This window comes from Salvelinus fontinalis, chromosome 4 (genome assembly GCF_029448725.1).
Source record: "Salvelinus fontinalis isolate EN_2023a chromosome 4, ASM2944872v1, whole genome shotgun sequence".
Lineage (NCBI taxonomy): Eukaryota > Metazoa > Chordata > Actinopteri > Salmoniformes > Salmonidae > Salvelinus > Salvelinus fontinalis.
Window position 1 is genome coordinate 6,981,115 of NC_074668.1, and position 23,185 is coordinate 7,004,299.

At 45.7% G+C, this 23,185-nt stretch overlaps 1 protein-coding gene across 1 annotated transcript in view; it reads left to right on the forward strand.

Moving 5' to 3' along the window:
- The first annotated feature begins 16,680 nt into the window (after nt 1-16,680).
- Nucleotides 16,681-23,185, forward strand: part of LOC129853027 (phosphatidate cytidylyltransferase 1-like) — a 144,267-nt gene continuing 137,762 nt past the window's right edge. The window contains exon 1 of the mRNA XM_055918663.1: nt 16,681-17,019. Coding sequence (XP_055774638.1) covers nt 16,966-17,019 — 54 coding nt within the window. The 5' untranslated portion in view covers nt 16,681-16,965. The remainder of the gene's footprint in view (nt 17,020-23,185) is intronic.

Here is a 23,185-nt window from a genome sequence, read left to right on the forward strand (position 1 = left end):
TTCTCATTTGCAGCAACGACCTGGGGAATAGTTACAGGGGAGAGGAGGGGGATGAATGAGCCAATTGTAAACTGGGGATTATTAGGTGACCATGATGGTTTTGAGGGCCAGACTGGGAATTTAGCCAGGACACCGGGGTTAACACCCCTACTCTTACGATAAGTGCCATGGGATCTTTAATGAACTCAGAGAGTCAGGACACCCGTTTAACGTCCCATCCGAAAGACGGCACCCTACACAGGGCAGTGTCCCCAATCACTGCCCTGGGGCATTGGGATATTTCTTTTAGACCAGAGGAAAGAGTGCCTCCTACTGGCCCTCCAACACCACTTCCAGCAGCATCTGGTCTCCCATCCAGGGACTGACCAGGACCAACTCTGCTTAGCTTCAGAAGCAAGCCAGCAGTGGTATGCAGGGTGGTATGCTGCTGGCGATAATAAGAGCTGACTGTGGTGATAATAAGAGCTGACGGGTGATAATAAGAGCTGACTGGTGATAATTAGAGCTGACGGGTGATAATAAGAGCTGACGGGTGATAATAAGAGCTGACTGTGGTGATAATAAGAGCTGCCTGTGGTGATAATAAGAGCTATATACCTCATCATAACTGAATGCGAAAGCTTCACTGCTGCTTCTTCTTCTTCCTCCTCCTCTCGTCTTTCCAAAGGGCATCACGTTTGGTCCTCGTAGCAACCGGCTAGACTTGTACTATCCTCCCACAGTGACCCAGCCAGGCAGTGAGCAGGTGCCTGTGGTAGTGTTTATATACGGGGGAGGCTGGGGTTCAGGGGAGAGGTCCATATACCGTCTGCTGGCCATGCAGATGGCTAAGGAGCTCAGCGCAACAGTGATCTGCCCCGGACTATTGCAACTACCCGAAGGTAAGACTCCTCCACGACCATAAAAATAAAGCTGAAACCAAATTTTAAAAGGACACAGTCGCGTTCATATTCAGTGAACTAACGTACACATTGAATTGCACTGTAATCTTCTCTCCAGGGGTAATGTTTTGTGTATGGTTCAAGATATCGCCGACTGTCTGGTTTGGGCGAGAAGGAACAGCCATAAGATCAACTTCGACAAAGTAAGTGATGCGAACAGTCGATGAATTCAAGTTTCACAGTTACAGTGTAACACATTGGTGTATATCATAGAGGCCTATTCAAATTTCTTCACTTTAATGCATTGATGTCAATGTGATGTTACGTTTTTATTAGGCCTTTCCTGAAGATTATTCATAAATGCAATGTTTATATTCACCCTCCTGTGCCTGTTGTATTTTCGCAAGACAATATAGTTTTAAAATACCCTTTATAAGGTTTATAAGAGGTACAGGGGTTATAAACACTGGACGGAGGGGCAGCTCCGGACTGAGGGGCAGCTCCGGACTGAGAGGCGGCTCATGACTGAGGGGCGGCTCATGACTGGCGGGCGGCTCTAACAGCTCCTGACTGGCGGGCGGCTCCTGGCTGACTGACGGCTCTGGCAGATCCTGGCTGACTGACGGCTCTGGCAGATCCTGGCTGGCGGGCGGCTCTGGCAGATCCTGGCTGGCGGGCGGCTCTGGCTGCTCCTGACTGGCGGGCGGCTCTGGCTGCTCCTGACGGGAAGGCGGCTCTGGCTGCTCCTGACTGGCGGGCGGCTCTGGCTGCTCCTGACTGGCGGGCGGCTCTGGCTGCTCCTGACTGGCGGGCGGCTCTGGCTGCTCCTGACTGGCGGGCGGCTCTGGCTGCTCCTGACTGGCGGGCGGCTCTGGCTGCTCCTGACTGGCGGGCGGCTCTGGCTGCTCCTGACTGACGGACGGCTTTGAAGGCTCAGGACAGACGGGCGGCTTTGAAGGCTCAGGACAGACGGTCGGCTTTGAAGGCTCAGGACAGACGGGCAGCTCAGACGGTGCTGGGCAGACGGGCAGTGCAGGCGGCGCTTGGCAGACGGACAGCTCAGACGGCGTTGGGCAGACGGGCAGTGCAGGCGACGGTGGGCAGACGGACAGCGCAGACGGCGCTGGGCAGACGGCAGACTCTGGCCGGCTGAGGCGCACAGTAGGCCTGGTGCGTGGTGCCGGAACTGGTGGTACCGGGCTGGAGACACGCACCATAGGGCGAGTGCGTGGAGGAGGAACAGGGCTCTGGAGACGCACTGGAAGCCTGGTGCGTGGTGTAAGCACTGGTGGTACTGGGCTGGGGCGGGGAGGTGGCGCCGGATATACCGGACCGTGCAGGCGTACTGGCTCCCTTGAGCACCGAGCCTGCCCAACCTTACCTGGTTGAATGCTCCCCGTAGCCCGACCAGTGCGGGGAGGTGGATTAACCCGCACTGGGCTGTGTTGGCGAACAGGGGACACCATGCGTAAGGCTGGTACCATGTATGCCGGCCCGAGGAGACGCACTGGAGACCAGACGCGTTGAACCGGTTTCATGGCACCTGGCTCAATGCCCAATCTAGCCCGGCCGATACGAGGAGCTGGACTGTACCGCACCGGGCTATGCACACGTACAGGAGACACCGTGCGCTCTACTGCGTAACACGGTGTCTGCCCGTACTCACGCTCTCCACGGTAAACTCGGGGAGTTGGCGCAGGCCTCCTACCTGACTTCGCCACACTCCCTTGTAGACCCCCTCAAGAAATGTTTGGGCTTGACTCTTAGGCTTCCAGCCTCGCCTCCGTGCTGCCTCCTCATACCGCCTCCTCTCGGCTTTAGCTGCCTCCAGCTCTTCACGAGGGAGGCGATATTCTCCCGGTTGTGCCCAAGGTCCCTTACCGTCCAGTATTTCTTCCAAAGTCCACGAATCCTGTGTTCGCTGCTCCTGCTGCTGCTTATCACGCTGCTTGGTCCTTTTGTGGTGGGTAATTCTGTCACGATCGTCGTTACGTGAAAGAGTGGACCAAGGCGCAGCGTGATATAAATACATATTCTTTAATAGAATGAAGACGACACAAATACTTAAACAAACTAACAAAACAACAAACCGGCGAACTTGAAGCAATACAAACTAAGTGCAAACATGCAACATAGACATAGACAATTACCCACAACCTACCTAATGCCTATGGCTGCCTTAAATATGGCTCTCAATCAGAGACAACGATAGACAGCTGTCTCTGATTGAGAACCAATCCATGGCAACCATAGACTTACATAAACACCTACACTGAACACAACCCCATGAACTCTACAAAACCCCCTATACAATACAAACACCCTGACGAGACAAAAACACACAAACATCCCCCATGTCACACCCTGACCTAACTAAGATAATAAAGAAAACAAAGATAACTAAGGCCAGGGCGTGACAGGGGAGCTCTCTCTCACCCACACACCCCTGCCTCTCTAAAATACTACCCCACCCATCCCTTACACACATATGTCCAGTGATCACAGGTAACACACTGAATGGCGTAGATTAAGAGGGATCACCGATTGAAGTGGCGATTGTTTCCGGAACTGTGGTGGTTGTTTCAGTATGACGGGATGGATGGATGGATGGATAGAAAAAGACAATGAAATAGACCAAAGAGAAATGTGAGGAAAGTTCGTTGACAATCTAATTCACGCTTTCTTTTACCGTCCCTAAATAAACCGCTGGCATCACGCCATCCTCCGCATATCTCCAAGTACTTTAGATCTTAGAGACAACGCTATAGGGTGGGAAATCTCCTTCCTCTCAAGAACCTGAGGTAAAACGTGTTTATATTGGAAATACTTACATTGGCCTTTTTAAACTACAGCAGGAAAAACTAGTAATAATGGGTGTTGAGGACAGTAAAATAGTCATTGCCTGTGACTAACGTCTCCTGACTCCAAAAATGATTGTGTAAGGTGTCTATAATATCACGAGTCACGGAAGCCCAGAGGGAATGATATCGATGCATCACAAATGGCTCCCTATTCCCTATGTAGTGCACTACTTTAGACCAGGGCCCTATGACACCCTCTTCCCTATGTAGTGCATTACTTTAGACCAGGGCCCTATGACACCCTATTCCCTATGTAGTGCACTACTTTAGACCAGGGCCCTATGACACCCTATTCCCTATTATAGTGCACTACTTTAGACCAGGGCCCTATGACACCCTATTCCCTATGTAGTGCACTACTTTAGACCAGGGCCCTGTGACACCCTATTCCCTATTATAGTTCACTACTTTAGACCAGGGCCCATAGGGCACCATATAGGGAATAGGGACTCAGCCAATGATAATGATGGGTGGGTCTATGAATGTTATTATAATAATATTAATAAGAACACATGTTTGTGAGTTGACATTACTAGTGTGTCTAGTTATGCAATTTACTTCTTAATTTGTTTTAATTTTTGTATTACAATATGTGATTTGATTTGTGAGTTGCCCACAGTATCAAGCCATTGCCATCAAAGTGAGATTGTGTCATGTATTTATTTTTGCTTTGATATCTCATGTAAGTATGAACTAGCGTGTCGATGTTTACCTAGCTACCATGCAGTCTTCTGTTTGGAACACTTCCCAGTTTAGATCACGGAATATTATGTTGTTGCTGCTTGTCAATACTGGAGAAATTACTGGGGAAATGACTGGGGAAAGGACTGGGGAAAAGAATGGGGAAATGACTGGGGAAAGGACTGGGGAAATGACTGGGGAAAGGACTGGGGAAAAGAATGGGGAAAAGACTGCTCCCTCTCTAACCACTAGGCTACCTGCCTCCCCCTCTAACCACTAGGCTACCTGTCTCCCCCCTCTAACCACTAGGCTACCTGCCTCCCCCTCTAACCACTAGGCTACCTGCTTCCCCCTCTAACCACTAGGCTACCTGCCTCCCCCTCTAACCACTAGGCTACCTGCCTCCCCCCCTCTAACCACTAGGCTACCTGCCTCCCCCTCTAACCACTAGGCTACCTGCCTCCCCCCTCTAACCACTAGGCTACCTGCCTCCCCTCCTCTAACCACTAGGCTACCTGCCACCCCTCTCTAACCACTAGGCTACCTGCCTCCCCCTCTAACCACTAGGCTACCTGTCTCCCCCCTCTAACCACTAGGCTACCTGCCTCCCCCTCTAACCACTAGGCTACCTGCCTCCCCTCCTCTAACCACTAGGCTACCTGCCACCCCTCTCTAACCACTAGGCTACCTGCCTCCCCCTCTAACCACTAGGCTACCTGTCTCCCCCCTCTAACCACTAGGCTACCTGCCTCCCCCTCTAACCACTAGGCTACCTGCCTCCCCCTCTAACCACTAGGCTATCTGCCTCCCCCTCTAACCACTAGGCTACCTGCCTCCCCCCCTCTAACCACTAGGCTACCTGCCTCCCCCTCTAACCACTAGGCTACCTGCCACCCCTGAACTTTATTTACCATTAATTTATATTGTAGGTTAATGCTTCTCACAGTTTTGTCAAGTTGCCTAGATGTCCTTTGGGTGGTGGACCATTCTTGATACACACGGGAAACTGTTGAGCGTGACAAACCCAGCAGCGTTGCAGTTCTTGACACACTCAAACTGGTGCTCCTGGCACCTACTACCATACCCCGTTCAAAGGATCTTAAATATTCTGTCTTGCCCATTCACCCTCTGAATGGCACACATACACAATCCATGTCTCAATTGTCTCCAGGCTTAGAAATCCTTCTTTAACCAGGTCTCCTCCCCTTCATCTGTCCTGATTTTAAGTGGATTTAACAAGTGACATCAATAGGGGATTATAGCTTTCACCTGGATTCACCTGGTCAGTCTGTCATGGAATGAGCAGGTGTTCTTAATGTTTTGTCCAGTCAGACCCAGTTAGCAGACCTATCTAGTAGCATCAGTAGAAACGATCCTTCATTCATTTTATCACATTATATTTTAGTAGTATTTATTACAAACGATCCTTCTCTTAAATAAAGGTTTCATATATTTTTAAATGTCTCTTCAGTACCTGTAAGCACCTTCTAGTTCATTTCACAGTACTGTTCCTTTAAGAAGAGAAGATGTGGGTCGTTTGTCTGTTAGATGTCCATTGATATAGAGTTCTAAATAATAATCTATTTTAATGATAGATTCCCTACCCAGTTCTCTGACCCAGGTCTTTGAGACTAATGCAGGGGTCTCAAACTGGAGGCCCGCGAGCCAAATGTGGCTCACAAGCCGCTTTAAAAAAAATAATGTAGTCTGCGGTTGTGTTTAATGAACGTGTCTCTAAAGTCTCAGATCTCTAGGAGATCCAGTAGAATGGGTGTAGAAGTTACCCATTATGCCATCATTGACTTGAATGGGGAGGCCTATTCTATAGATCCTATTTCTATGGTTTCACAAAGATGAAAGCCAGTAACTGTAGTGGTTGTAAGTCCAGTTGTAACTGGAACATTTGGGGATACAAGGATCACCTCAAGAAATATATATGGTGATCACAGAGAGAGAGAGAGAGAGAGAGAGAGAGAGAGAGAGAGAGAGAGAGAGAGAGAGAGAGAGAGAGAGAGAGAGGAGAGAGAGAGAGAGAGAGAGAGAGGAGAGAGAGAGAGAGAGAGAGAGAGAGAGAGAGAGAGAGGAGAGAGAGAGAGAGAGAGAGAGAGAGAGAGAGAGAGAGAGAGGAGAGAGGAGAGAAGAGAGAGAGAGAGAGAGAGGAGGGAGAGAGAGAGAGAGAGAGAGAGAGAGAGAGAGAGAGAGAGAGAGAGAGAGAGAGAGTAGAGAGAGAGAGAGAGAGAGAGAGAGGAGAGAGAGAGAGAGAGAGAGAGAGAGAGAGAGAGAGAGAGAGAGAGAGAGAGAGAGATCAGGCCTAGTAAACAAACGCAACTATTTCATTGATTTTACTGAGTTACAGTTCATATGTAGAAATCAGTCATTAGGAAATAAATGCATTAGGCCCTAATCAAATCAGATTTTACAAACACATATTTAGCAGATGTAGCTCTAACAATACACACAGATCTAAAAGTTAAAAAAAATGGAATTAAGAAATATATAAATATTAGATTGAGCGATATTGACTAAAATCTATAGATTTCACATGACTGGGAATACAGATAATGCATCTGTTGGTCACGGACACCTAAAAAACAAAGGGCCTCACAATGAGCCTCAGGATCTCTGCATCTCTGCATTCAAATTGCCATTGATAAAATGCAATTGTGTTCGTTGCCCGTAGCTTATGCCTGCCCAATACCATAACCCCACTGACACCATGGGGCACTCTGTTCACAACGTTGACATCAGCAAACCACTCGCCTACATGACGCCATACACGTGGTCTGCGTTTGTGAGGCCGGTTGGACATACTGCCAAATTCTCTAAATCAACGTTGGTAGAGAAATGAACATTAAATTCTCTGGCAACAGCTCTGGTGGACATTCCTGCAATCAGCATGCCCACTGCATGCTCCCTCAAATTGAGACATCTGTGGCATTGTGTTGTGACAAAAAATTTAGAGTAGCCTTTTATTGTCCCCAGCACAAGGTGCACCTGTGTAATGATCATGCCGTTTAATCAGCTTCATGATATGCAACAATGGATTATCTTGTCAAAGGAGAAATGCTCACTAACAGCGATGTAAACAAATTTGTGCCCAAAATCTTTGAGAAATAAGCTTTATGTACTTATAGGAAAATGTATGGGATCTTTTATTTCAGCTCATGAAACATGGGACCAACACTTTACATGTTGAGTTTATATTTTTGTTCATACTATTATATTATACTGACCAAGGATCATCTCTGTAGTTTTTTTTTGTAGCATGAAAACCGTTGGTCACAAGAAAAGCGATTTATTTTGGGGGGGTTTTCTCGTCACATTTCACTCTTAATGCCGTTAGCTAGCTAACTTTACGTAGCTTAAGTCAGAACTATTAGGCGCGACAGGTTTCTCTGTGTACGTGTGGAGACTGTGAAGTGAGAACATAGTTTGTTGTTGTCATCCCTCTTTTGTTTATCGGTCTTGTATCCTTCTGAACGTCGCCGTGGGCAACAGTGCTGCTTTGTTTACTGAGAAATAACGTTGTAATTTGACACTTTCAAAAAAAAAAAAAAAAAGAGCTGTTGCGCAAGTGCAGTCAACGACCGATCCCGGTCTGACTCCTCCTCCTCCTCCTAGTACTAGTGATAAATCACTCTAGTGGTGCGTACTGTATCTAGCTTGCATTCATTCATGAGGTGGCTGTTACCAAGCAACTTCAAAACAAACCAGATGAATTAGTATTAATCCGAGTTCATTATTTATATCTTCTCATGTACAGAAATAAAAAGTTTAGATGAATAGGAATCAGGATTTTTATCGAATGCAATTTTAATGTTGTTGGGCTATCATTTTAACGAAAAGGGTACATTTGTCCTCCAGAGTGATATGAACGGTTCAAAGTATTTATGCAATTATTACTGGGTTTTATAAACATTTGTATTATAGTTTTTCTTATTTTGATTATTGTAATTTCAGCAAAAATGCAATAGATCTGGTATTTATTCTCTTAGTTACTTGTTGCATACTAACACAACTGACTTTCTGTGTCGGTGCATTGTACATGTTTTTGGGGGGCAATTATTATTGTTTGATGTGTTTTCTTAATATATTTTCAAGGCATTGTCAGTCATGAGTTGTTATAAGCCCCGAGCGACAGGTCTGTGTACAGTTATGACAGGAGTGGTGGAGATATGTTTCAACTCTGGGTGGACTTTTGTACTCCTTTAAAGGACCGATCAAAATGAAATCCTGGGTTATTTTTGGTGGTCTTGTATTAGACTGCATTACTACAGTATATCGTGTGCAGTGTGTGATGATGATGATGATGATGACTGAATGTTCATTGTATATTTGTGTTCAGTACAACAATGATTTAAAAAAAATGTTGATTAACTCTTACATAAACTGTTACAAAAATGCTATATATCTGGTACTTATTCTCTTAATTTAAATTAAATACTTGCTGTTTACCACCAATTAGAGCTGTGTATGTGTGTTTTATTTGGAATTTGTGACCGACTGACTCAATTCGGTCTTAAGTAGCAAAATTTGAAATTGTTTTTTTTTCTTACACTGGATAAAAGTAGAGACTCAGAGATAGAAAATTACATATCCTACACTTCAGTTTAGGAACAATGGGAAATTCTGAATTGAAAGCTGATAAATTTGTAACCCCATCTTTGAGAAAATGGCCTTGAATATTGTTACAACACTGTATATATCCATAATATGACATTTGAAATGTCTCTATTCCTTTGTAACTTCTGTGAGGTGTATGTTTTATGGGGTGTGTGTCTTGTCAATAACAGCTAGTGCGCGATGTCTAATATTAAAGAAGTCTCGAGGTATTGCTCACCTGAGGTAGAGTACCTTATAGTAAGATGTAGACAGCTGTCTATTTACCACCACATACCGATGCTGGCACTAAGACCGCACTCAACGAGCTGAAAAAGGCCATGAGCAAACAATAAAATGCTCATCCAGAATTGGCGCTCCTAGTGGCCGGGGACTTTAATGCAGGCAAACTTAAATCCGTTTTACGTCATTTCTACCAGCATGTCACATTTGCAACCAGAGGGAAAAAACACACAGACTGGAATATGTTCCGGTATTCATCCAATGGCATTGAGGCGTATACCACCTCAGTCATATGCCTCATCAATAAGTGCATCGTCGACGACGTCCCCACAGTCACCGTACATACGTATGCCAACGAGAAGCCATGGATTACAGGCAACATGCGCATCGAGCTAAAGGCTAGAGCTGCCGCTTTCAAGGAGCGGGACATTAATCCATACGCTTATAAGAAATCCCGCTACGCCCTCAGATGAACCATCAAACAGGCAAAGCGTCAATACAGGATTAAGATTGAATCCTACTACACCGGCTCTAACACTCGTTAGAGAGGGCTTGAAAACTTTTACGGACTACAAAAGGAGACCCAGCCGTGAGCTGCCCGGTGACGCGAGCCTACCAGACGAGCTAAATGCCTTTTATGCTTCCTTCAGGCAAACAACACTGAAACATGCATGAGAGCACCAGCTGTTTCGGACGAGTGCGATAACGCTTTTGGTAGCCGATGTGAGCAAGACCTTTAAACAACATTCACAAGGCCTCGGGGCCAGATGGATTACCAGGACGTGTACTCAAAGCATGCGCGGACCAACTGGCAGATGTCTTCACTGACATTTTCAACTTCTCCCTGACCGAGTCTGTAATACCAGATGTTTCAAGCAGACCACCATAGTCTCTGTGCCCAAGGATGCGAAGGTAATCTGACTAAATGATTACCGCTCCATAGGACTCACATCGGTAGCCATGAAGTGCTTTGAAAGGCTCATCCTGGCTCACATCAACAGCATCATTCCGGATACCCTAGACCCACTCCAATTTGCATAACGCCCCAAGAGATCCACAGATGCACCAATCGCACTCCACACTGCGCACAGGATCGGTACATCCAAACATCACACCTGCGGGACAGGTACAGGATGGCAACAACAACTGCCCGAGTTACACCAGGAATGCACAATCCCTCCATCAGTGCTCAGACTGTCCGCAATAGGCTGAGAGAGGCTGGACTGAGGGCTTGTAGGCCTGTTGTAAGGCAGGTCCTCACCAGACACTTGGACAAAAGGAACACCTATGTGAGAATGCTGTTCATTGATTACAGCTCAGCGTTCAATGCCATAGCGCCCACAGCTCATCACTAAGCTAAAGGACCCTGGGACTAAACATCTCCCTCTGCAATTGAATCCTGGACTTCCTGACTGGCCGCCCCCAGGTGGTAAGGGTAGGTAACAACACATCCACCACACAGATCCTCAACACTGGAGCCCCCCAGGGATACGTGCTCAGCCCCCTCCTGTACTCCCTGGTCACTCACAACTGTGTGGCCAAACACGACTCCAACACCATCATTAAATTTGCTGACGACACAACAGTGGTAGGCCTGATTACTGACAACGATGAGACAGCCTATAGGGAGGAGGTCAGAGACCTGGCAGTGTGGTGCCATGACAACAACATCTCCCTCAATGTGAGCAAGACAAAGGAGCTGATCGTGGACTACAGGAAAATGCGGGCCGAAGAGGCTGTAGTGGAGCGGGTCGAGAGTTTCACATTCCTTGGTGTCCACATCACCAACAAACTATCATGGTCCAAACACACCAAGACAATTGTGAAGAAAGAACGACAACACCTTTTCCCCCTCGGGAGATTGAAAAGATTTGTCATGGGGTCTCCAGATCCTCAAAAAGTTCTACAGCTGCACCATCGAGAGCAACCTGACCGCTTGCATCACCACCTGGTATGGTAACTGCTCGGAATCTGACCGTAAGGCGCTACAGAGGGTAGTGCGTACGGGGCCAAGCCTCCTGCCATCCAGGAATTATATACTAAGCGGTGTCAGAGGAAAGCCCAAAAAATTATCAAGGACTCCAGTCATCCAAGTCATAGACTGTTCTCTCGTTGTTATTTTTTTTTTACTTTTCATTATTTTTTACTTAAGAAAATATTTACCAAATAAACTAAATTCTTTCTTGAACTGCGCTGCTGGTTAAGGTTTTCACGGTAAGGTCTTCCTACACCTTTTGTATTCGGTGCATGTGACAAATAAAGTTTGATTTGATTTGAGTGTAATGTTCACTTTTCATTTTTTGTTTTTCTCAATTTTGTTTATTATCTATTAAACTTGCTTTGGCAATGTAAACATATGTTTCCTATGCTAATAAAGCCCCTTAAATTGAAATTGAAGTGTGAGCTAGCTAGCTAGCTGATAGGACTAAGATTTTTACAACACCGAAGATAGACCGCAGTCTGTCGTTTAAAATGGGAGAAAATGAATCATAGTGGGCAGAACAAGCGAGGGGGTGGGCAGAACCGAGCACAAGCTAGCGAGATCCTATTTGCACGTTCTCGCGTATATTTGTATATTTCCGTTAGGAAACAGTTAAGTGGGCACATGCAATAACTCAATTCTCCCCTTGCACTTCTTCTAAACAACACCATTTTTAGAAACTTTGGCAAAAGGTAAAGTCGACAAAACTTAGTCCACTCTGTAACAGATTCAAGTTTTGGGAAGAGAGTACTGTATTGAGATCAAATTTTTAATCTTTGAGAAAATTTGTAGAATGTTGGCCAAAATCCATCTTGTTCCATCTTCTCCCACTGCACTAACAGCTTACAGACGGTAGGCAATTAAGGTCACAGTTATGAAAACTTAGGACACTAAAAAGGCTTTTCTACTGACTCTGAAAAACACCAAAAGGAAGATGTCCAGACTCCCTGCTCATCTGCGTGAACATGCCTTAGGCATGCTGCAAGGAGGCATGAGGACTGCAGATGTGGCCAGGGCAATACATTTCAAAGTCCGTACTGTGAGACGCCTAAGACAGCGCTACAGGGAGACAGGACGGACAGCTGATCGTCCTCGCAGTGGCAGACCAGGTGTAACAACACCTGCACAGGATCGGTACATCCGAACATCACACCTGCGGGACAGGTACAGGGTGGCAACAACAACTGCCCGAGTTACACCTGGAACGCACAATCCCTCCATCAGTGCTCAGACTGTCCGCAATAGGCTGAGAGAGGCTGGACTGAGGGCTTGTAGGCCTGTTGTAAGGCAGGTCCTCACCAGACATCACCGGCAACAAGGTCGCCTATGGGCACAAACCCACCGTCGCTGGACCAGACAGGATTGGCAAAAAGTGCTCTTCACTGACGAATCGTGGTTTTGTCTCACCAGGGGTGATGGTTGGATGCACGTTTATCGTCAAAGGAATGAGCATTACACCGAGGCCTGTACTCTGGAGCGGGATCAATTTGGAGGTGGAGGGTCCGTTGTGGTCTGGGGCGGTGTGTCACAGCATCATCGGACTGAGCTTGTTGTCATTGCAGGCAATCTCAATGCTGTGCGTTACAGGGAAGACATCCTCCTCCCTCATGTGGTACCCTTCCTGCAGGCTCATCCTGACACGACCCTCCAGCATGACAATGCCACCAGCCATACTGCTCGTTTTGTGCGTGATTTCCTGCAAGACAGGAATGTCAGTGTTCTGCCATGGCCAGCGAAGAGCCCGGATCTCAATCCGATTGAGCACGTCTGGGACCTGTTAGATCGGAGGGTGAGAGCTAGGGCCATTCCCCCCAGAAATGTCCGGCAACTTGCAGGTGCCTTGGTGGAAGAGTGTGGTAACATCTCACAGCAAGAACTGGCAAATCTGGTGCAGTCCATGAGGAAGAGATGCACTGCAGTACTTAATGCAGCTGGTTGCCACACCAGATACTTATTGTTACTTTTGATTTTGACCCCCCCTTAGTTCAGGGACATATTATTCCATTTCTGTTAGTCACATGTCTGTGGAACTTGTTCAGTTTATGTCTCAGTTGTTGAATCTTGTTATGTTCATACAAATATTTACACATGTTAAGTTTTCTGAAAATAAACACAGTGGACAGTGAGAGGACGTTTCTTTTTTTGCTGAGTTTACATCAGGTGAAACATCAGTCATTTGTGTAAAGGATGTCCGTGATGGCAGTAACATCGGCAACATTAAGACTACTAGTTTTCGGAATTTGCCTTCAAAATAAAGGTATGTGATACAAAATCTTGATTTTTTTTGCAGTTTTGCATCGTGCAAATTCTTAAAAGATTTATGACTACATGGGGACAAATCTAAACTAAAGAGAATTACTACTTCATGTAAGATGAAGAATATAAGGTGGGGCACATTGAAAAATAGTTGGATCTTAAGTAAATTAATACAATATATATATTTTATTAAACCTTTATTTAATTAGGCAAGTCGGTTAAGAACAAATTCTTGTTTACAATGAAGGCCTACACCGGCCAAACCTGGACGACGCTGGGCCAATTGTGCTCCGCCCTATGGGACTCACAATCACGGCCGGTTGTGATACAGCCTGGATTCGAACCAGGGTGTCTGTAGTGACGCTTCTAGCACTGAGATGCAGTGCCTTAGACAGCTGCGCCACTCGGGAGCCTACTGGTAAAAAAAAAATATATATATATATATATATATATATATACATTGGAAATTGAAATAAATCATTATTTTGGTTGTATGAGTTTTCATTTACTGGTGCTATTGTTCAAGGGTGCAATTTTGAGATGTAATGTTTAAGAAAAGTCACTGTATTTTTGTTGTATTGCACAAACAAATTGCACTGTACAGGAAAAACGATTTATTGTGTGTCCATAAAATCAGGGTCCAGTCTACTCACTAGAGTCCCTAGTCCAGTCTACTCACTAGAGTCCCTAGTCCAGTCTACTTACTAGAGTCCCTAGTACAGCCTACTCACTATAGTCCCTAGTCCAGTCTACTCACTAGAGTCCCTAGTCCAGTCTACTTACTAGAGTCCCTAGTACAGCCTACTCACTAGAGTCCCTAGTCCAGTCTACTCACTAGAGTCCCTAGTCCAGTCTACTCACTAGAGTCCCTAGTCCAGTTTACTCACTATAGTCCCTAGTCCAGTCTACTCACTAGAGTCCCTAGTCCAGGCTACTCACTAGAGTCCCTAGTCCAGCCTACTCACTTGAGTCCCTAGTACAGCCTACTCACTAGAGTCCCTAGTCCAGTCTACTCACTATAGTCCCTAGTCCAGTCTACTTACTAGAGTCCCTAGTCCAGCCTACTCACTAGAGTCCCTAGTCCAGTCTACTCACTAGAGTCCCCAGTCCAGTCTACTCACTAGAGTCCCTAGTCCAGTCTACTCACTAGAGTCCCTAGTCCAGTCTACTCACTAGAGTCCCTAGTCCAGCCTACTCACTAGAGTCCCTAGTCCAGTCTACTCACTAGAGTCCCTAGTCCAGGCTACTCACTAGAGTCCCTAGTCCAGCCTACTCACTAGAGTCCCTAGTCCAGCCTACTCACTAGAGTCCCTAGTCCAGTCTACTCACTAGAGTCCCTAGTCCAGTCTACTCACTAGAGCACCTAGTCCAGTATACTCACTAGAGTCCCTAGTCCAGGCTACTCACTAGAGTCCCTAGTCCAGTCTACTCACTAGAGTCCCTAGTCCAGTCTACTCACTAGAGTCCCTAGTACAGTCTACTCACTAGAGTCCCTAGTCCAGTCTATTCACTAGAGTCCCTAGTCCAGTCTACTCACTAGAGTCCCTAGTCCAGTCTACTCACTAGAGTCCCTAGTCCAGCCTACTCACTAGAGTCCTAGTCCAGCCTACTCACTAAACGAATACCGCCCCGTAGCTAAACGACTACCGCCCCATAGCACTCACTTCCGCCATCATGAAGTGCTTTGAGAGACTAGTCAAGGACCATATCACCTCCACCCTACCTGACACCCTAGACCCACTCCAATTTGCTTACCGCCCCAATAGGTCCACAGACGACGCAATCCCCATCACACTGCACACTGCCCTAACCCATCTGGACAAGAGGAATACCTATGTGAGAATGCTGTTCATCGACTACAGCTCAGCATTTAACACCATAGTACCCTCCAAACTCGTCATCAAGCTCGGGACCCTGGGTCTCGACGCCGCCCTGTGCAACTGGGTACTGGACTTCCTGACGGGCCAGGTGGTGAGGGTAGGAAACAATATCTCCACCCCGCTGATCCTCAACACTGGGGCCCCACAAGGGTGCGTTCTGAGCCCTCTCCAGTACTCCCTGTTCATCCACGACTGCGTGGCCATGCACGCCTCCAACTCAATCGATTGTGTGATGATTGTGATGATGCAGTCAGTCTCTCCTCAGCTCTTAGCCAAGAGAGACTGGCACGCATAGTATTTAAATCAGCCCTCTGATTACAATTAAGAGCAAGACGTGCCGTTCTGTTCTGGACCAGCTGCAGCTTAACTAGGTATTTTCCTTGCAGCTCTGGACCACACGACCGGGATAATAATCAAGATTAGACAGAACCTGCAAAACGTGCTTTTTGGAGTGTGGTGTCAGAAAAGCAGAGCATCTCATTGTTATGGACAGATCTCTCCCCATCTTTACAACCATTGAATCTATATGTTTTGACCATGACAGTTTACGATCTAAGGTAACGGCAAGTCATTTAGTCTTCTCAACTTGTTAAACAGCCACACCATTTATTACCAGATTCAGTTGAGGTCTAGAACTTAAGAAATGGTTTGTACCAAATACAATGCTCTTAGTTATAGAGATGTTCAGGACCAGTTTATTACCGGCCACCCATTCCAACACAAACTGCAACTCTCTGTTAAGGGTTTCAATGACTTCTTTGCTGTGGTTGCTGATACGTTTATGGTTGAGTCATCAGCATACATGGACACACATGCTTTGTTTAATGCCAGTGGCAGTTCATTGGTAAAACATAGAAAAGAGTAGAGAGCCTAGAGAGCTGCCCGGCGGTACACCACACATAACATGTTTGACATGAGAGAAGCTTCCGTTAAAGAAAACCCTCTGAGTTCTATTAGATAGATAGCTCTGAATCCACGATATGGCAGAGGTTGAAAAGCCATAACACTAGCTATGACGCTAGTATTTGTATAAACTCTTCATTGGTAAGTGCATGCAAGTATTACCCCAATGCAATTCTGAAATCTATACATCCAAAGTGCGAGTTATACTTTTTTGTTGTTGTTCAAATTAACTAATTATTTTCTTTTGTTTCATTTATATAAAAACATTCCAGCATTGTTTGGTATTATCTAGTCCAAATATGGAATGATTCCACTATTAGTTTCCTTTTACATCACTTTCAAAGGAGGGGACATTTATTTTGAAGGCGAACAGTAAATTCCACTATTGTGGCTAGTTCTTAGTGTCTAGCTTCACATAGGTTCAGACACCTGAGATGGCGAACGAGAATTGTGGAGAGAAACAAATGCAAGAACGCATTCGGTTGAGAGTAGTAGAGAGGGTGCGTACTTTTGTGAATGTTCTGTCAAAAATAACAGCACATTGCAGAATCGGAAAACCGACGATTGTTTCATGGTAACCGAAGATCTTCATAACCGGATTACAAGGGTTGACATTCAATCCGAAACTCGTTAGTTGTCTTCAGACTCATTTTATGTGTCGTGAGTGAAATAAGGAAAACATGACGGAGCTAAGGAAGAGAGGAGCAGGGGATCCTGACAGCGTTAGTGACAAGGTGAGAAACTTAAACTAAGAAAACATTTGATCCTCTTTCGTGCTCCAATGTGCTCCTTGTGGCTAGGGAGTTGTAGCTAGCTAATCTCCTTCCTCGCTAATTAGCTTAGTTAGCTAGGTAGATCATGTTCAGTAAACGTTCACTAGCTAGCGGGATAACTATGTGAATGTTACGTTACCATACCGGCAGTTATTTAATAACCGTAAAACCTTGTAAATATTGCCATTGTAGCGAATAATGGCTTATTTGGTTACACGAATCATGATTTGCTAGCCAACATGCTATCGAGCTGCTGGCTAACATGTCAAACCAGCTGACTCGGTGCTCTAGCTAGTGACCCACACATAACTGTTGTAAAAAGATGGCCAGCAAGACAAAGATCAGCAGTTTAGCATGTAATGTAACCAAATGTTATATACTTTTACTCCAAACATAATATAGGACGCTCTTTTCGTGCCTTGGACCCAAAGTTTAGGAGTAAGTTGCTTTCTCATTGGAAAGGCAATCACGCGGTCCGTTTGACAGATCTAATACTATAGCCTGACTCCCTGGGGTGGATTGAGGATCTAGGCAAGGTTTGCTCCTAATCAGTTACAATATCTAATAAAATGAGGAGAAATGTGTCTAGCATGTAGTTAATAATAAAGCAACTTAGACATGGGGCGGTAAGTAGCCTAGTGTTTATAGCGTTGGTTGCTGGGTCAAATCCCCGAGCTGACAAGGTATAAATCTGTCGTTCTGCCCCATGAACAAGGCAGTTAACCCACTGTTCCTAGGCCGTGATTGAAGATAAGAATTTGTTCTTTAACTGACTTGCCTAGTTAAATAAATGTGTGCGGGAATCGAACCCACTACCCTGGCGTTACAAGCTATACCAACTGAGCTACGAAGGACCGCATTTTATTAAATGAAATGAATTATTAAAAAAATCAAATACGACTTGACTATGGTATTCTTAGACATGATGAAGAATAGTAAGGTGTAAAAAGGGCCACCTCTTTGGAGTTATGACATAGCTCGGCTACATGGTATGCCTGCATTGAGAGTTATGACATAGCTCGGCTACATGGTATGCCTGCATTGAGAGTTATGACATAGCTCGGCTACATGGTATGCCTGCATTGAGAGTTATGACATAGCTCGGCTACATGGTATGTCTGCATTGAGAGTTATGACATAGCTCGGCTACATGGTATGTCTGCATTGAGAGTTATGACATAGCTCGGCTACATGGTATGCCTGCATTGAGAGTTATGACATAGCTCGGCTACATGGTATGCCTGCATTGAGAGTTATGACATAGCTCGGCTACATGGTATGCCTGCATTGAGAGTTATGACATAGCTCGGCTACATGGTATGCCTGCATTGAGAGTTATGACATAGCTCGGCTACATGGTATGCCTGCATTGAGAGTTATGACATAGCTCGGCTACATGGTATGCCTGCATTGAGAGTTATGACATAGCTCGGCTACATGGTATGCCTGCATTGAGAGTTATGACATAGCTCGGCTACATGGTATGCCTGCATTGAGAGTTATGACATAGCTCGGCTACATGGTATGCCTGCATTGAGAGTTATGACATAGCTCGGCTACATGGTATGCCTGCATTGAGAGTTATGACATAGCTCGGCTACATGGTATGCCTGCATTGAGAGTTATGACATAGCTCGGCTACATGGTATGCCTGCATTGTACACAACATGTCAACAGCAGTTGTGATGTTATAATCATTATGTTTACTTCATGGTGGTGTACGTTACACAGTTGGGACGGTGACGCTTCTCTGTGTAGCGATTAAATAGACAGGCCATTGAGTAGCATGACGTACATGGCCATGGTAACTAGTTTAAATAACAACACCATAGGGCCTGCGTTCCAGATTGATAATGACCCCCGCCGTGACCTCACTCTCCCATCATGTCTCACGAGTTGGGATATGCAACAAAAATATATATATACTTTTCCAATTAAAAAAAAAAAAAAAAAGTTTACAACTTTCAAAGCAGAATTACTTTCCTATTGTTTCTCAACTGTTGTGGTAGTTGATATACCATTTTGTAGCTCTAAATCTCAACTTTTTTTATCCAATGTAAAAAACAAAACAAAAAAAACACCATTGAGTCACATATACGGTATAATACACACTTGTACATGTGAAATAGCATCACCCACCAAATGATTATAATCCACTACTCACCCCTCTGGGTCCTGATCAATAGTAGTGGACTATAGGGAATAGTGTGCCATTTTAGGACACAATCAGGATCTACATTACATTGTACAGATCCAACGTTGTCGGGATATTTAGTCCGCCGGGCCGAAAGATCCAGAGCTTCCGGAAGCTTCTGCGCATGTACGAATCACTCAACAGAGAAGCTCCACTAGGAAACAGATCCGCCGGGGGCGGCAGGTAGCCTACTGGTTAGAGCGTTGGACTAGTAACCGAAAGGTTGCAAGTTCGAATCCCCGAGCTGACAAGGTAAAAATCTGTCGTTCTGCCCCTGAACAAGGCAGTTAACCCACTGTTCCTAGGCCGTGATTGAAAATAAGAATTTGTTCTTAACAGGCTTGCCTGGTTAAATATATATATATATATATCCAATTTGTAAGTCGCTCTGGATAAGAGCGTCTGCTAAATGACTTAAATAAATAAATAAATAAGGAAACAATACACCATCTGAGCAAAAAATGTGTTCACTGTACATCATTCAAAACAACACTTTAGGCTAGTTCCAACACAACACGGTATATTTTATTTTTTATTTAACCTTTTATTTAACTAGGCAAGTTCAGTTAAGAGTTCTTATCTACGATGACGGCCTACCACGGACAACGCTGGGCCAATTGTGCGCCGATCATCACGGCCGGATGTGATGCAGCCTCGGAATTCGAACCAGGGACTGTAGTGACGCACCTTAGACCGCTGCACCAATCGGGGAGCCATGACTTAACATCTAAATGCATATCCTAAATGAAATTGAGATCAAATGGTTACTATACAGAATGATGCTGTATGGAAGTTTCACCGGTTAAAACGTGAGGATTTATCATTCATGGTTGAATGCTGTTTAAAAAAATACATAAATTAACAGTAATTTATGAGATATATTCTGTTATGTAGAATACTGTGACTGTTGTGTTCTTGCAGAGACGGTGTAAAGGGACTGTTCTCTAGGAGTAGAGCAGAGACTGTTCTCTAGGAGTAGAGCAGAGACGGTGTAACGAGACTGTTCTCTAGGAGTAGAGCAGAGACGGTGTAAAGAGACTGTTCTCTAGGAGTAGAGCAGAGACGGTGTAACGAGACTGTTCTCTAGGAGTAGAGCAGAGACTGTTCTCTAGGAGTAGAGCAGAGACGGTGTAACGAGACTGTTCTCTAGGAGTAGAGCAGAGACTGTTCTCTAGGAGTAGAGCAGAGACGGTGTAACGAGACTGTTCTCTAGGAGTAGAGCAGAGACTGTGTAACGAGACTGTTCTCTAGGAGTAGAGCAGAGACGGTGTAACGAGACTGTTCTCTAGGAGTAGAGCAGAGACGGTGTAACGAGACTGTTCTCTAGGAGTAGAGCAGAGACGGTGTAACGAGACTGTTCTCTAGGAGTAGAGCAGAGACGGTGTAAAGAGACTGTTCTCTAGGAGTAGAGCAGAGACGGTGTAACGAGACTGTTCTCTAGGAGTAGAGCAGAGACTGTTCTCTAGGAGTAGAGCAGAGACGGTGTAAAGAGACTGTTCTCTAGGAGTAGAGCAGAGACGGTGTAAAGAGACTGTTCTCTAGGAGTAGAGCAGAGACGGTGTAACGATACTGTTCTCTAGGAGTAGAGCAGAGACTGTTCTCTAGGAGTAGAGCAGAGACGGTGTAAAGAGACTGTTCTCTAGGAGTAGAGCAGAGACGGTGTAAAGAGACTGTTCTCTAGGAGTAGAGCAGAGACGGTGTAAAGAGACTGTTCTCTAGGAGTAGAGCAGAGACTGTTCTCTAGGAGTAGAGCAGAGACGGTGTAAAGAGACTGTTCTCTAGGAGTAGAGCAGAGACTGTGTAAAGGGACTGTTCTCTAGGAGTAGAGCAGAGACTGTTCTCTAGGAGTAGAGCAGAGACGGTGTAACGAGACTGTTCTCTAGGAGTAGAGCAGAGACTGTTCTCTAGGAGTAGAGCAGAGACGGTGTAAAGAGACTGTTCTCTAGGAGTAGAGCAGAGACGGTGTAACGAGACTGTTCTCTAGGAGTAGAGCAGAGACTGTTCTCTAGGAGTAGAGCAGAGACTGTTCTCTAGGAGTAGAGCAGAGACTGTTCTCTAGGAGTAGAGCAGAGACTGTTCTCTAGGAGTAGAGCAGAGACGGTGTAACGAGACTGTTCTCTAGGAGTAGAGCAGAGACTGTTCTCTAGGAGTAGAGCAGAGACTGTTCTCTAGGAGTAGAGCAGAGACTGTTCTCTAGGAGTAGAGCAGAGACCGTGTAAAGGGACTGTTCTCTAGGAGTAGAGCAGAGACTGTTCTCTAGGAGTAGAGCAGAGACTGTTCTCTAGGAGTAGAGCAGAGACTGTTCTCTAGGAGTAGAGCAGAGACTGTTCTCTAGGAGTAGAGCAGAGACGGTGTAAAGTAGTGAATAAGCACGTGCAGAAGCTTCGGGAAGCTCACAATCTTTTGGTCCCGTGAACTTTAGAGTTGAATCCGAAGCCACGGGCTACATTTGTATATGGCTCTGGGTTATCCTAGTGCCCCCCCCCCCCCCCCCCCCCCCCCCCACCCCTCCCCTCCCTAGACTTTCTGCTGCTTCAAAGGCTCTCCGTGACCACTCCCTGTCCTCGGCCCAATATGGACTTGTGTGGCGTGTCTGTCAAAGGTTCTATCCGGTTTTATGTGTGTGGCTGCATTACACAACGAAAATAGTGATTCATGACATGATGTCGTCTGACCTGATTTAGCTCTGGGAAGGTGTGTGCCAACTGGCACCCTATTCCCATAGGACTCTGGTATAAAGTAGTGCACTATAATAGGAAATAGGGTACCATTTGGGACATGGTCCTCTATGCCATAGGACTCTGGTATAAAGTAGTGCACTATAATAGGAAATAGGGTACCATTTGGGACATGGTCCTCTATGCCATAGGACTCTGGTATAAAGTAGTGCACTATAATAGGAAATAGGGTACCATTTGGGACATGGTCCTCTATGCCATAGGACTCTGGTTATTTATGTGTAATGTCTTAGATATGGTGCCAAAGTGGTGATCGGAAAGCAGACCACAATGTAGGTTAGGCTGCCACAAGAGTCCCAGAACATGTGCGGTTATCAGGTTATTACAGACACGCAGCCAGCTAACTGTTCTATAGAGTGGTAGGTAGGCAGCTAACTGTTCTATAGAGTGGCAGGCAGCCAGGCAGCTAACTGTTCTATAGAGTGGTAGGCAGGCAGCTAACTGTTCTATAGAGTGGTAGGTAGGCAGCTAACTGTTCTATAGAGTGGCAGGCAGCCAGGCAGCTAACTGTTCTATAGAGTGGCAGGCAGGCAGCTAACTGTTCTATAGAGTGGTAGGCAGGCAGCTAACTGTTCTATAGAGTGGTAGGCAGGCAGCTAACTGTTCTATAGAGTGGCAGGCAGCTAACTGTTCTATAGAGTGGTAGGCAGGCAGCTAACTGTTCTATAGAGTGGTAGGCAGGCAGCTAACTGTTCTATAGAGTGGCAGGCAGCTAACTGTTCTATAGAGTGGCAGGCAGCTAACTGTTCTATAGAGTGGTAGGCAGGCAGCTAACTGTTCTATAGAGTGGTAGGCAGGCAGCTAACTGTTCTATAGAGTGGTAGGCAGGCAGCTAACTGTTCTATAGAGTGGTAGGCAGGCAGCTAACTGTTCTATAGAGTGGTAGGCAGGCAGCTAACTGTTCTATAGAGTGGTAGGCAGCCAGGCAGCTAACTGTTCTATAGAGTGGTAGGCAGCCAGGCAGCTAACTGTTCTATAGAGTGGCAGCCAGGCAGCTAACTGTTCTATAGAGTGGTAGGCAGGCAGCTAACTGTTCTATAGAGTGGTAGGCAGGCAGGCAGCTAACTGTTCTATAGAGTGGTAGGTAGGCAGGCAGCTAACTGTTCTATAGAGTGGTAGGCAGGCAGGCAGCTAACTGTTCTATAGAGTGGTAGGCAGGCAGGCAGCTAACTGTTCTATAGAGTGGTAGGCAGGC